Consider the following 15,281-nt stretch of genomic DNA (forward strand, 5'->3'; position numbering starts at 1 on the left):
ACTGGCAGAGCCTTGATTTATCTGCCCCGGTGCATGATATGTCTCCATCCGTCTCCCATATATATATTTGGACCTAGATCACGTAGCGTAATCATCACAGTAGAGGCAGTGGCACGAGTGTTCTATTGTGTTTGCTATTCAACCCACTCCTTTATGCCCTCGGTTCAATACCTTGAATACTACAATCAACGCCGACGCAAACTATCGACTGCTTTCACAGGCTTTTGAATGCACCCCCACCCCCACCACCACCCCACCCCGGGAATAATTTTTTTTAATGATTCCGTCCACATTTAGACTATCGAGTGGAGAAACCGGACGCGGTGCCGTAGGGTTCTGTCAGTCAATCCTGTACAGAATCGCGGGGTTTCGGTGACAGAGGAGTCGCCACTGAACACAACAGCGGGGGCTGATGTGATGAAGTGGAACATTTAATCAGAGACTAAGGCCCTGTTCTGTTCCAGCTCCGAAGCCCCCACCACTGTTCTTTCCACCGTATGACCGTATGCCTGTAACCTGGCTGCGTTAGAGAGAGAGAGAGAGAGAGAGAGAGAGAGAGAGAGAGAGAGAGAGAGAGAGAGAGAGAGAGAGTGAGCTGTATCTGAACTTGCCCCTGTCTGTCTTCACTGCGGGGGGGGGGGGGGGGGGGGGGGGGGGCCAGTGGCCAACTGGCCAGGAATTCGCCATCCAAATCGAGACCCGCAAATTTGTGAGTTGTCCTTAACCTTTCGATTGTGGGTGGAACAAATGACTTTTTTACGTAACACTTGATTGTTTGTTTCAACACCAACGTTTTAAGAGTTGAGCTTCTAACATACAACATGGAAAATCGTCCATCATATATATCCAAAACATGATAAAGCTCAACAACAGTTCTGTATGACAAATGAACGGTGTGCTCTCATCTGTATAATGAAAGTGTCTCATCAGCCGGTCCTGCCTGAGTCACGGCGTGACTGCCACCTGCGCAGATCCGGATTAAGTCCACATCACTGATAATTACGACACACACACACACACACACACTCACTCAGCACGCACACAGACACACGCGCGCGCACAGAGTATAGTCCCTCACGCGGGCTTGAGGTAGTTATAGAGGGCACTGAGTCCTCCTCGTAGCACTTCCTGAATTGGCTTCAGCAGGGGGTTGTTCATGATATGGAGCCCCTTATCCAGCGGGTGGCAGGCGAGCTTCTGTAGCCTGCTCAGCAGATACATCTCCATCGGCACGTTCTGCAAGTCATTAAAGTCCACGTTGAGAAGCTCCAGGGACTCCAGGAAGCACAGAGACTTCGGCAGCGCGTGGAGAGAGTTCCCCTCCATGATCAGGATCTTCAGGTTGACCAGGTCCTGGATCTGGTCGGCGATGACCTCCAGCCGGTTGCAGTCCAGGCGCAGGAAAACCAGACCCTTCATGCTGTAGACGCAGGTGGGGATGTAGGTCATGCGGTTGTGGCTGAGGTTGAGCTTGGTCAGGTTACACAGGGTCCCCAGGCTGTTGGGCAGGCTGGTGATCTGGTTGTTGGCCAGGCTGAGCACCTCCAGGCGGGTGCAAGAGCCCAACTCCTCGGGCACCTCCTGGAGGCGGTTGCGGTAGGCAAAGAGCACGCGCAGCTTCTTCAGCAGGCCGATCTCCGGGGGCAGGCTGGACAGGTTGTTGCCCCACAGGTTGAGGATCACCAGGTTGTCCAGAGCGCCCACGGCGGGCGAGAGGGAGCACAGGCAGTTCATAGACAAGTTCAGCTTCTCCAGCTCCCGGAGCTCCCACAGCTCCGGGGGGATCTGGTCGAGCTCCCGCATGGCGAGGCTGAGGGTGCTGAAGCCAAAGTGCACGGTGGCATTCTTGCGGATCTTCTCGGCCGCGGAGGACAGACTGGGGTTGTCGTCCCTCCCGGCGCTCCTCCTCCCCTGGCTCACGCTCACCTCGTTCAGCTCCTCTTTGGAAAAACTGCGAGACTGCTTCCCGCCCATGGTCACCTCGCGGTGTTGTCGGTTCTATCTTCTTAAAAAAAAAATTAAAAAAAAGTCTCAGCGTGAGCGTAGCTGAACCACCAGCTCTCGAAGCGCCACTGAACCACCATGCAACAGGTTTGCTAAGGACAGCGGTCGTCGGTCGTTCCCCGGTGTTGTCGGACAAGCCACTGGAAGCATGGTCAAGGGTCACTCACTGGGTCCGGAGTCGTCGTTGTTGTAGAACCTCTAATGGTTGGCAGTGGTTATAAGCGGGATCCTGAGCGGGGTATGTCCCAGCAGAGCGGCGTTGCACTGTGTTGTAACAGGGCGCTATTGGGGGAACACAGTCTGTGGCTGTCCAGACCGACTGCCTGTCTTACCGAGTTTCATTCCCCAGCTGGCCCTGTCACTTTGTGGGGCCCCGCTGTCAGAGAACAACCCCCCCACGCTCGTCCGCCAACCACAGTGGCCGGGGAGGAGGAGTCTGGCCGAGATCAATCAGCTGATGTCACTGTCATGATCTCATACCCTGCCGCAAACAAAGACACGCATGCACATGCTGCAACACGCTCTTTCGGGAGCATTACTGCGGGGACAAGTCTTTACTGCGGGGGACAAGCCGCCACCTGTCATGTCTCGCTCACTGTATAGAGTTTTATGTTTGGAATTGTTCAGATGTTTGTTTAACATACTGACGAAACACCTTGTCTGGCAGACTATAGTCTCTCTTCACCCATGTGTGTGTGTGAGAGAGAGAGAGAGAGAGATAGAGAGAGAGAGAAAGAGAGAGAGAGAGAGAGAGAGAGAGAGAGACAGAGAGAGAGAGAGACAGAGACAGAGACAGAGACAGAGACAGAGAGAGAGAGAGAGAGAGAGAGAGAGACTATATTATGTTCCTTTTGTCTCAACTTAAATATGGCACCAAGCTGTGAGTCAATCACTTCTCAGACAAGTTAGAATTAGTGAAACTGTTAGACATGCACTGGTAACAAACAATACTGTACAACAGTTCATCAATCAAATCCTTTATTTAACCAGATAAGGATCATTGAGATTAAAATCTCTTTTTCAAGAGCGATCTGGCCAAGCAAGGCAGCAGAAAGTTTAAACATAAAAAATAACATCACAATAAAATACAGATAAAATATTCACAGCAAGATCAATTTCAGGCAAGTTATCAAACAGGCAAGTTATCAAACACATTTGCACTGTTTTAAATTCTCCAAGGGTGACCAGTCCTGGCCATTTTAGGTCCTCCTGTAGCTTGTTCCAGGATGAAGGAGCAGCATATTTAAAAGCCCTTTTCCCAATTAAGTTTTCATATAGGGAACATCCCGTTTCAGAGCATCTTGGGAACGAAGATAGATCCTCATGCAATGTATCCACAGTTTAATGTAGTAGCAACCAACTCTGCTGACATTGAACCTTCATCTTCCATCGACTGTCGTTGATGAATGTGTTTTCCATGCCGGGATCAGACTGCACCATGTTTTTAGTCTTTAGCGATGTCAGATTAAGTTATCATAGCATCGTAAAATCTTGCTGTGTCTTGGCCGGGAGACAGGGTACACTATATGCATTTGGCCCCAACAAATCACAGCACAACGTCTTGGCATGAAGTTAACCAGGGATCAGGGGAGGAGGGGTTTGGTTTTGGACTCATTTGTGTCCAAAAGTCAAAGAACACGTCACAGGAATCGTCACACTAGAAGAGAAAAGGCCAAATTTGGTCATTTGCCACATCGCTGTTCTTTGATTATGTCACAGTACAAGGGGTGAAGACGCAGATTCATCGATCCCGACGTTCATAATCGGGCACAATGCTGGAAAAGTTACAAAATTGTGTCAAAATCGGGCTGAATTCGTGTAGTCGGATCCTGGTATTAAAAGTAGAATCTGTAATGCCAGCAGCAACCTCTAGGCAAAAGAGGTCTGGCGTGTGGACTGGAGAGGAGAGGAGTGGGGGTAGGAGAGGGGTTGCTACTGCTGGCCACACCTCAGACTCAGCCAAGAGAAGTTCACAGTATAATAAGTTACTATATAGCTATATATATATATATGATATTATAGTTACATAATTTATATACAATATTATAACTATATAGTCACTTATTATACTGTGAACTTCTCTTGGCTGAGTCTCCAACTCCATAGTGAAGTTTGTGGACGACACAGTGGTGGTGGGGCTGATCTCGGACAACGACGAGAAGGCCTACCGGGAGGAGGTTGAGGTACTGGAACGCTGGTGCCAGGACAACAGCCTGCTCCTGAACATTGGTCAAACCAAGGAGCTGATCGTGGATTTTAGGAGGAGACAGCAGGGGACACACACACCACTGAGGATAAACGGGGCTACCGTGGACAGGGTGAGCAGCTTCAAGTACCTGGGGGTCCACATCTCAGAGGATCTGACATGGACAACACACATAGACTCAGTCGTAAAAAAGGCGAAGCAGCGCCTCTACCACCTGAGACAGTTAAGGAAGTTCAGAGTATCTGGGAAGATACTCCAGTCCTTCTACTCCGGAGCTGTAGAGAGCATCTTGACTGGAAACATCACTGCCTGGTATGGAAACAGCACCAGGGGCGTTTTTAGGGTTAGAAAACATTGGGGGCTTCAGCCCGGGGTTTTTCTTTTTTTTTAACACAGAAATACGCAATTTTAGAGTAATTAGAGATGAATACTGAAGAACTAGAATCATTAGAGGTTCTCAAAGTGTGGTCCATGTCCATGAGAGGGATCTGGGCAGTCCCCATAGAAAATTCAAAGTTAACAGGACCTAATCATCAGTTTCTTATTTATTTATTTAACCTTTATTTAGCCAGATAAAACATTGATCTGGTCCAAGAGGCCCCAACAGGAGTACAAATATACACACACACATATATATATACATATACTGTACATACATACATACATCGCATCTCAGAGATGGCAGTGGACATGTATGACAGGACAAAGGCCATATGTAATGGCCTTTGGATTGAGGAACATACTACCAGCCAAAGGAGGAAGCAGAAAAGGATGGACAAGTATGTAGTTGAGTCATCTTGTGGCACAAGCTCAGACCTCAGCTCAGGAGATCAGCTGAGACAGAGACTGTTCTATCCAGTCGTCGACAGAATGCTGCAAGAGCTTGAGAGCAGGTTCTCATGAGTTGGATAACAACTTATGAGAGGCATACAGGCATGTTATCCAGCATCAGACCAGTTTCTCTCAGTGGAATTGCTGCAACCCCTCGCCACACATTACAATATCCAACTATTGCCAGAGGAGATCACAGTTGCAAAGTGTTTCCTGGTCAGGACAGGCAGAGATGCAGTCCCTACTATCTAAAGTGTCTTTTCCCTCCTGGATGATGATAATATAATAATAATAATAATAATAATAATAATAATAATAATAATAATAATAATAATAATAATAATAATAATAATAATAATAATAATAATAATAATAATAATAATAATACATTTGATTTATAAGGCGCATTTCAGGACACTAAAAAAAAAGTCCACAAATCGGTGAATGAAAAAATTATAGGATCAAATTAAAACTACTTACTAAAAATGGATGTTTAAAAGTACTAAAAACCAACAAAAAATACCAAACAGACAATGGGGATGCTGACATCTTAAAAAAATAAAAGTAAAAAAAGGTTTTTTAAAGCTCCGGGGCTAGGAGAAAAACATCCGGGGCTAAAGCCCCGGAAGCCCAGGGCTAACGACGCCACTGAACAGCACGGCACAGGAAAAGAAGGCCCTACAGAGAGTGGGGGTATTGCACTACCAGCCCTGCAGGTCCTATACAACAAGAGGTGCAAATCCAGAGCGTGCAGAATAATGAAAGACCCTCACCACCCCAACAACAGCCTGTTCAAGCTGCTGCGGTCAGGCAAACGCCTGCGAACACCAGCAACTAGGACAGAGAGACTTCGGCTCAGCTTCTTCCCCCAGGCCATCAGAGCCTTGAACACTGAACTCTCCACACACAAGCACACATGAGCACACACACAACACACACACTGTACACGCTCACACACTAGCAGCCACTTTAACATGAGCACACACACACTCATGCTGCACACGCTCACACTTATGGTCACTTTACAAAAGGAAAGATAAAGACCCAGTGCCTCATCCGTAGCTAACAGTGTATTGCACTACCACAGGACCTAGCATGTCCTACCATTAGGGTTGGGCACCGAAAACCGGTTCTAATAGGAACCGGTTCCTAACTTCCGGTTCTGGAACCGTTGTGGGCAAGACCCCCCGCATTTCATTGTATACTTGTATGCCTTGACAAATAAAACTCTTGACTTGACTCTTGACTTGATGTATATGTGAATTTCCCCAGACCTCTCTTGGCAGAGACTGAGGTGTGGCCAGCAGTAGCAACCCCGCCCCTATCCCCACTCAACTCCATTCCATGCATCAGACCAAAACAATACAAATGTAAAGAGCAACACCAAGAAGCACACTTTTGCCTAGAGGTATGCAAGACTCTAGGGCCCTCATTTATCAACGTTGCGTACGCACAGATATGTGCGTAACCCCTGCGTACGATCATTTCTAAGCAAAGTGTGGGACTTATCAAATTGAACTTGTGCTTGACTTTGTGCGTATATATACGCACAGCTCGGAGCATGCGTAGCTGGCGCCCGGTGGTAGAATATTATTATTGCAGTCTGCAACGCGGAAATAAGCTTCCGTGCATTACTTCCAACACTGGCGTGTTCAACTTCTGTATGCCCCGTAATTCATTATAGTTCATTGTAAAATAGCGACAGTAGTGTAATTATAACAGGCTCACGCGCGAACAAGAGGTTGGCTTGCTTGTTTGGCACGGGGGGGGCAGACGCAGAACACCAAACGCGATTAAATATTGTTTCAAATAAAAAGCGACATACTATTATTTTGTGTCATGTTTCCAAATAAGATTGGCCACAACGAAATGCTTTCTACTTCAATTTGTTGGTTAGAATAGATTACCTCGCTCCGTTGAAACTTCACTGAGACTAACAGTAAAAGACAGTATTTTTTTTTGTGCGCTCCGCACACAGACGTGATAATAATAATAACAATAATAATAATAGCTTCATTTTATATAGCGCCTTTCAAGAGACCCATGCAAGGTCACTTTACATAGATAGGGGGGGGGAATAACAAAGTAATAAACATAGTGGACAGACTATGTAAATATGATGATGGGATTCAAGTTCGTGTTTTTATTGATCACATAGGCAGGCTATACATAGGCTACATGGCACGGTCCATCGTGATATTGTAGATGGATCGAGCAATAGACTGTTATTACTGTACCACCCATGTAGCTGTCAAAGCTCCATCACAAATGCAGTTATGTGAATAGAAAGGGATTCCACTCAGTGATGCGCATTTGCCTGATTCATGTCGTTGCTGCCGGGAGGAAAGGCATGCTGCATGTTTTCAATTCATTAAATAAAATGGATACTTTTTGCAAGGGTTTACTGACTGTCATACAAATAATCAACCAACTACACACTGTAACTTTTCAGTGCACGTTCTTATTTACATTGTGACAACAGCCTTGTGAGCTCCCGCACACAGACATGATGGAATTCAAGTTCATGTTTGTATTGATCACATAGGCAGGCTACACAACATCATACATGGCAGTGAGATTCATTGTTCTTGTATATGCTCTCATATTATTGTTTATATAGGCTACCCAATATTGACATCAAAATAGATTGTATGCCTCTAGAAATCATATGCAGCAGGTAGAAGATTTACGGAAAATCTGTCGCGATTTGGAATAAAATTGAGGAGAACTTTAATCCCTGGGTATTAATCGAACAAAACGGAAAAGGCAGTCATATTCTAGCACGGTCTTTATTAGTTAATATGGTCTTTAAGTTAATAGATATCATATCCGACATCACCGTACATGTACATGTCTGTCAGCCTGTCACGTATTTCTCCATAACACGCTTCCCTCGGCTTAGTCCACTTTTACACATTTCATGGGGGTGTTCCATTACCGTATATGGTTAATTACGGGCGGTGCTATATGCAAATACTTAAAATCGTGCACGAGCTGCAGCGTAGGATCAAAGCGATATTTATCAAGACAGGTGTGCGTACGACCTGTGTACGCACGTGTGATAAATCCCGTTTTTTTTGTGCGTACACACATTTTAAATTATGTGCTTAAGAACAAAGATAGAACACTTTCTAAGAATTGTTGATAAATGAGGGCATCATGTTTCAATTACTAATGTGTCTTTGAAATCAGATTGCTATTTCCTTCTATTTGGCAAACCACACTACAATTTGTTTCATGGTTTGGAACAAGGGCTGCGTAGGCTCAACCATTAAATTAGGTGCTTATTCCATGCAATGGTACATGGCTGAGTCCACACACGGTTGACGTTGACGTTGGCCAAATCCGACTAAGAAACTCAATATAGATGTTAAAAGAGTGATTGCAAACAGTTGATATGCTTAATGTGTATATTTATGAAGTGTGAGCGTGTTGATGAGAGGTGTGTGAAAAGGACCTTGGATTTGAGCCATTTTCCTAGACAGCTTAAGCCTGGCGAGGACGGAGGGGATCCTGAATCTGGTAATGAAAGTGCTTGGAAAACCGTTAACCTTGATGTTGAACCCTGTGGATTTAGAGGTTCTGCTCCTGGACCAGCGTTTACGGCTGACAGGTGTTTTTGCTCTATTTTTACTCCACAACATTTCAAAAGAAATATTAAACTTTTTACTCCACTATATCTATATGAACCCTGCAGTAGCTACTTACTTTGAAGAAAATACTAATATTTTGTATAGAAGACGTTTCAAGTGTTTAACACTTTCACTGCCCAAGCTTAATTCCCTTTTACCTCCTTGAATGCCCAGCACCACTTCAATGTTAACATCGCCTAATCTATGTTTTAAATTATGGCTATGTGTCTAATCTGCCCGTCGCTTATCAAAGACTCATTTTCCAGTCAACATTGTCGTAGCAGATTGTTTTTTTATTGCTTCATTTCCGTTTTCTAGCATTTTGAAAAGCACTCGTTTTCATGGAAAAATGTAGACATTCCATGATAATCGCCCTTTACTGGAATATCCTAGAACGTTGTCATTGTTCTGCCTATTTATGAATCGTTTTCAAATAAACGCTAGATTATCGATAGTATATGTGTACGCATGCACGCTCTGGCCGGGAGCTGGAAATCGATTCTCCTATTTCCTGACCGCTCGCACAGTCAATCAGCCATATCACATAATCACATAAAAGCTTATATCTCTGTGAAAACGAGTCTGATTATCCTAAGACTGGTAACATAGATTCCTTACCTGAGATCAGATGGTATCCAAATGGATTATTCCAATTCCTGATCGCCATTCGAAAAAATCTATCCTTTTATTGATTCACCGTGTATACTGTAAAAACACATAATCCCCGCTGCTCTGAGGCTCACTAGTGGAGCTGATCGACCCCGGCTGCGTGAGTGAGAAGTAAAATGTGGAGTCAGGGATTTTTTTCTCATTCATTTTCATTGAGTTCAATCCAAAAGGGTGAATTACCATCTGGGAGACGATAGGGGGTGCTTTTTTTTCACATCTGAGCGCCTGGAGTGGCTGAATTTCCAACGGTAGACTCGGTTGATGAAATATGATTTCAGATCGCTAATAAAAAAAAAGAGAAAATACGAGAATTCTCGTGAGTGGGCATTCAACCCGCGGGGGGTAAACCCGAGAAAACTCGGGTTGGGCAATCAAAGTGTTAAGAGGAAGTAGTCAGACCCAGCATAACTGGACAACCAAACACCTCAACAGGAGAGACTAGAGATGCCCTGCTGTGGGGGACATACCCAGAATGCTTTGTGGTCTGAGCACCCGTCGGGATACTTGTAAGTAACGCATTCGTACTACGGTCATAAACCCTCTTTGTCATTGTAACGTTACTAGAGCTAACCACTATAGACTAATTTGACTGTAGTTAGCAAAGCCAAGATACATAGCATGCTAGTCGCTAACGTTCCGGTGCTGTGTTGGATCAAATGGAACACAAAATAAAATCACTGTAGAATCAGCAGGTCAGAACAAGAAGCATAATGGTTGAAGCCGGTAATCAAAATGACCCGACAACTAGAAATACATAGCGAACGTACTTATCCTCCGTGGCAAGGAGTGATAAGGCTTACACAGGTAGGTACTACTCACGGACAGTTTGGTGATCGACTGACATGGTTTGTGTGACACGGGAGAATATGAAGGGACATTAACGAGCCACACCAGGTACCAATGAGTGTAATTAAGACAGGTAGACATGGCAATTACCCACCAGGTAACGCTAGAGGCTCGCTCACTGAGCAGAGCGAACCCCAAACGTTACAATAACGGAGATCAGGTTGTTGAAGAGCATCGCTAGTTCAGATAGCAGCTTGTACATGGCGTGTCTCACGTGGATGTATTTTAGTACCTTTTTAATAGCTTCATATCTTGTTGCAGCCTTGGACCGACATTGACTGAATATCCTTTGTGTACGTCTTCTAGAACCAGTTTAGACTAGAGTGTTAAAAATCTGGGCCTTGATTTTCATGCCGTGTAACTGCAGTGTGGATGCGGTATGTGTGTGTTGTGTGTGTGTGTGTGTGTGTGTGTGTGTGTGTGTGTGTGTGTGTGTGTGTGTGTGTGTGTGTGTGTGTGTGTGTGTGTGTGTGTGTGTGTGTGTGTGTGTGTTTGCACGAGCGCGTGCCATGCCTAATTTCACAAACAGCAGGTCTGCTATACCCTGCCATACTCTATTTACATGAAAAATGACACCTCCGCTGTAGTCGTCAGAGCATTCCCCCTGTGTGTAAACACAGCCCTGGAGAAGCAGCATGAGGCCTGGAACACATGCTGCCAAATATGGAGAGAATCCTTGGCCTTCTAACGTTATTATCTAACTTTAGTGTTGCAGCACCTTGAGACGCTGAGACGGACGGCTGGACAGACGGACGGATGGACGGGTGGAGGAAATTAGGGATGGGCCGATGTGAACATTTTGGCCGATAACCGATATCAACATTTCTGTTATGGCCGATAACCGATATTGTCGATGTGTTCTGTGTAAATAAAACAAATTTATATGATAATTACATTTTGTACATACTATTTTTGTACATACTGAAACGATGTTAGCCCCACAATCCAGTGTCGTGTCATTGGTCACATGCAAGTGACGTCACGTTACCCAAACAAACTCTGCGTGGCCAAAAAAAGAACACACACAATACCGATACCTGGGATTCGATACCAATACCAAAAGGATTTCTCTTTGCTGAGTTATGTACGTTGCGTGTGCTGTGTGAGCCAATCGGACGCCGTTGTTGGTTTTGTATTGTGGTTAAACCATTTTGGACTATGGTGATGTGATTTATAGGCATGCTGCGGCTTCGACTCCTAAACCTCTGGAACTCTGTCTATCATTCCACCCTCAGATTTATTACTGGTGACAGGTATGATAGCCACCACTGTGTCCTTTATGAAAAGGTAGGACGACCTTCGCTGGTTGAAAGGCGTAGCTATTTGTTTATTTAAAGCCCTTATTGGTAAACTTCTCTCTTACATCACAACACTGTTGGAATGGAATCTTGGAACCTATTCTACACGTTCAAATGACTGGTTGGTTCTTAGGGTTCCTTGAGTTTGCTCTGAACTAGGAAAAACTGCTTTTTTCTTTGATGCTTCCAACACCTGGAATGCCCTCCGACTGACTCTGAAGCTGAAGGTTCTTCCTTCTTTTGCTGCATTTAAAAGTATGATCTCCAACCACTGTGTGTCAACTTTAAACTGTCTTAGCTGATCTTTTATTATTTATTCTTATTTATTGTGCCTATATGTATGAAATTGCTGATAAACTGTGTCTTGTTTTGTAAGCTTGTCGTCGCTGTAAATGAGGGTAAGCTCAGGGTCTTAAGAGTTGAAATAAAGATTTGAAAAACCTTTGACAGTGGCTCGGGAGGTAGAGCAGTCGTCTGGTAATCCAGAGGTTCCCGGTTCAATTCCCGCTCCTCCCGGGCAGTGTGTCAAAGTGTCCTTGAACAAGACACTTAACCCCTAACTGCTCCCAATGAGCATGTTGGCACCTTGCATGGTTGCCTCTGCCTTCGGTGTGTGAATGTGTGAGTGAACGGGTAAAATGTGAGGAACAAATTGTAAAGCGCTTTGGATAAAAGCTGTCATATAAATGCACCATGTTTGCTTCTTCGCTCACTGACACTGTAAAGAGATGAACTTAGGTATCAAATGACACATTTCAATACCACAGCATTTTTCAACACGCGACAAGCAATTACCACAAAAGTGATATCCAGCCCTGATCATAACACATGTTGGATAACAATGCGTCATAATCCGTTGAGTCATAAGTCTTTGTTAACTCCCTCGCACTTTTCTGCTCTACCTGTACATGTAGTTAAATGTGTTGGTTTTTTTTTCTTTCCGCAAACAAGAATCTACCTTTACCGGAGGAGGAGCAGATGTGCTGGAACAGCTTGAGGTGTAAATCACAGAGAAACAGGGTTTGCTATTCCTCTCGCATTCACACAACACCTTAATGGAGAGTCCCATTAGCCGCAAATGAGGATGAGTTATTCACTCTCCGAACGGTAACACCCTGCAGTCCTCGGGGTGACCGAAATGATCTCATTTGAAAAAGCTCATCTGGTGAGATGTGTACGCCGCTATGGCTCTCCATGCTACCTTTTAGACGCTCAAGTTCAAGACAGACCCTTATTACTTGTTCATTATGGCTGAGGCTTCAGGCAATGGCAGATGATATAGGGGAAGGTGGGGGAGGGGGGGGGGGGGGGCTCGATACCGTGGAATCTGCCCGCGGTGTCACTGTCCTGCTGAAATGTAAGGAGAACCTGCCAAACGTTTCGAGGCTCTCTCCGAGTCCTGCGCGGCCAAGACGGCTCTCCCCCTGAGGCCACAGCGCTCCGGCCCCCCGCTGGGCCTTCTTCCCTTTTTCATGACATGATGATGGGGGTCTGGAGAGACAAGAAATGTGCATTTAAGGAATCCGTATTGAATATGCCAGCCAGAATTAGCACCGCGAAAACAGAGCGTGTGAATGGAGGGCGGATGGCGATGCCATTTGAGCAGGTAATCGTTTATTATTCAGTAGAGTGCAGATGTGAATATTCACACCGCTGGACACTTTCCACCTTCCATTTTCCGAAGCCTGTCCGCGCACCCCTCCCTGCCTAATGGAACCCGCTGGAACTGGGTCGGTTTGCTTTTCTTTTTCCCTGCGTGTCAGAAATTGGAGGAAATGTCACACCTCGGAGAAGCCATCTGGAAATTGGCTGCAATTCTGCTTTGTTCAAACCTCCAGGTGACACAATGATCTACTCTGCGGTGCAAATGAGCCGCGGAAGGAAATGTGAGGGAGTGTCCAACGACTCTGCTCCGAGGCAGGAGCGTGAGGCCAGGAACATTTTCATTTCGGTGTTTCAGATGTTTCCTTTATCTACCCGTTTGGCCACAGTGGTTTGGCCCCGGGCTGCTTGTGCAAATAGTTGCGGTGGCAGCGACACAAGACTCTCCGCATAATGCAGCCTACTTTGAGTACAAATTGGTGCTACGGTAACAGTTCAGAACGTGCGTCTGCACTTTCTTTGAATTATTTCTCCCAAACAAAACTCCCTCGCTTTTGATGTAGACATTTTAACTGGAAACGGCAACAACGACAACCCAAAAACGCCACCGCCGCAGAATATCCGGTAATCTCCTTCCCCCTACGCCAGAGAGGTGTGTCAGGGGTTCTAGGTGTCTGTAGTTAGACCCGTACTGCAGCAGCGAGATCTGTCTTGAGATAAACTGGGACAACATGATGAATAGATGATAAAGGTACCCAGGGGAGAGCACTATCCGGGTTAACTCCACCGCATAAAGACACCATTTGTAATGACGGCTGGAATCAAGTGGGAAACGCTGTGAACAAAGGGAAACGGGGCTCAGAAAGTGACCAAATCAGTGGCGGCTTTGCTGAGGCAGCAGATGAGATTACAAACCAATTGTGGCTGTGACAACAACAAGCTGCGTGATGAAGTGCTTATGGGCAGCCTATCTGGGACTCACCTGCGCGACGCCAGCGGCGCTCGGCTGCTGCACACGACGAGCCCGAGCGCGGTGTTCACACGTTCCACGTTGAATCAGACTAATCATATTAAAGTTGCAGTGATACGGGGGAACGGTGGGGGATGAGATCTGCGCACTTAATTTGAGGAGAAAATGCACGTTCCAGTGTTTCCATTTTCTCTACAGTGTGAGCTGCATCACTGAGTGTTATCTCTACCGGGGCGGCGGCCTGCGAGGAGATTATGCATTTGGTGGCGTGTGTCTGCTTGTCTGTCTGCCTGCCTGCCTGCCTGCCTGTCTGTCTGTCTGTCTGTCTGTCTGTCTGTCTGTCTGTCTGTCTGTCTGTCTGTCTGCCTGCCTGTCTGCCTGTCTGTCTGTCTGTCTGTCTGTCTGTCTGTCTGTCTGTCTATCTATCTGTCTGTCTGTCTGTCTGTCTGTCTGTCTGTCTGTCCGTCCGTCCGTCCGTCCGTAGCTAATCTTGCCAATTACAAGGCTGCAGTGGACGAAATTGGCCACAAGCTGGGAAGTACATGCTGGAATATTTTTCACATTGGTCAACGACAAGTATTTAATTTTAATGAATTTCCATCATTGTCCATTGAAACACATATTCAAGAAAAGTTACATCTTGAACACAAAAGGGTGATACTACACGGGTTCTCTGCTCAGAGCCTCCGGGAATCTGCTCTCTGGCCCCTGTTTACAACATGGAAATGCCATAGTGAACCTATTGTTGTTGCTATATGTACAGTATGCATTAAAAACATTTATGCATGAATTCATTCCCATCATTGTCCATTGAAATAAGTCCCACTCCCTCATGCTTGGAACCTGTTCCTATCACCCTTCCTACACAGTAGATTTCGCAGAGTAAATTTTACTCAAACTGAATGTACTCAATTTGAGTCAAATTTACTCTGCGAAATTTACTGTGTATGCTTCCTATCAACCTTTATGCTTCCTAACATCCTATGACCCTTCATATGCTTCCTATGAACATTCGTATGCTTCCTAACATCCTTCTATACATATACCTTTTTTTACATATCTTTTTTATTATTAATAGTTTGAAACACAAAACAGCTCAACATAAATACAGTACAATACAGACAAAACAAAACACACAAACAAATGGGGGGGGGGTGCAGATCAAACACTTCTACATTCAGTCATATAGCTATTCTCCAAATATGTTCTTATAAAGATCCAGG

At 45.4% G+C, this 15,281-nt stretch overlaps 1 protein-coding gene across 1 annotated transcript; it reads right to left on the reverse strand.

Annotated features, from left to right (window-relative positions):
* Positions 1-1,074: 1,074 nt before the first annotated feature.
* Positions 1,075-1,974, reverse strand: LOC311239137 (uncharacterized protein; the record flags this gene model as incomplete). Its single annotated transcript, XM_084327393.1, has 1 exon — positions 1,075-1,974. One exon carries the CDS (start codon positions 1,972-1,974, stop codon positions 1,075-1,077), a length of 900 nt encoding a protein of 299 aa, XP_084183519.1.
* Positions 1,975-15,281: the final 13,307 nt, after the last annotated feature.

Source organism: Notolepis coatsorum (assembly GCF_963971535.1).
Source record: "Notolepis coatsorum genome assembly, chromosome: 13".
In the NCBI taxonomy this organism is placed as follows: Eukaryota; Metazoa; Chordata; class Actinopteri; order Aulopiformes; family Paralepididae; genus Notolepis; species Notolepis coatsorum.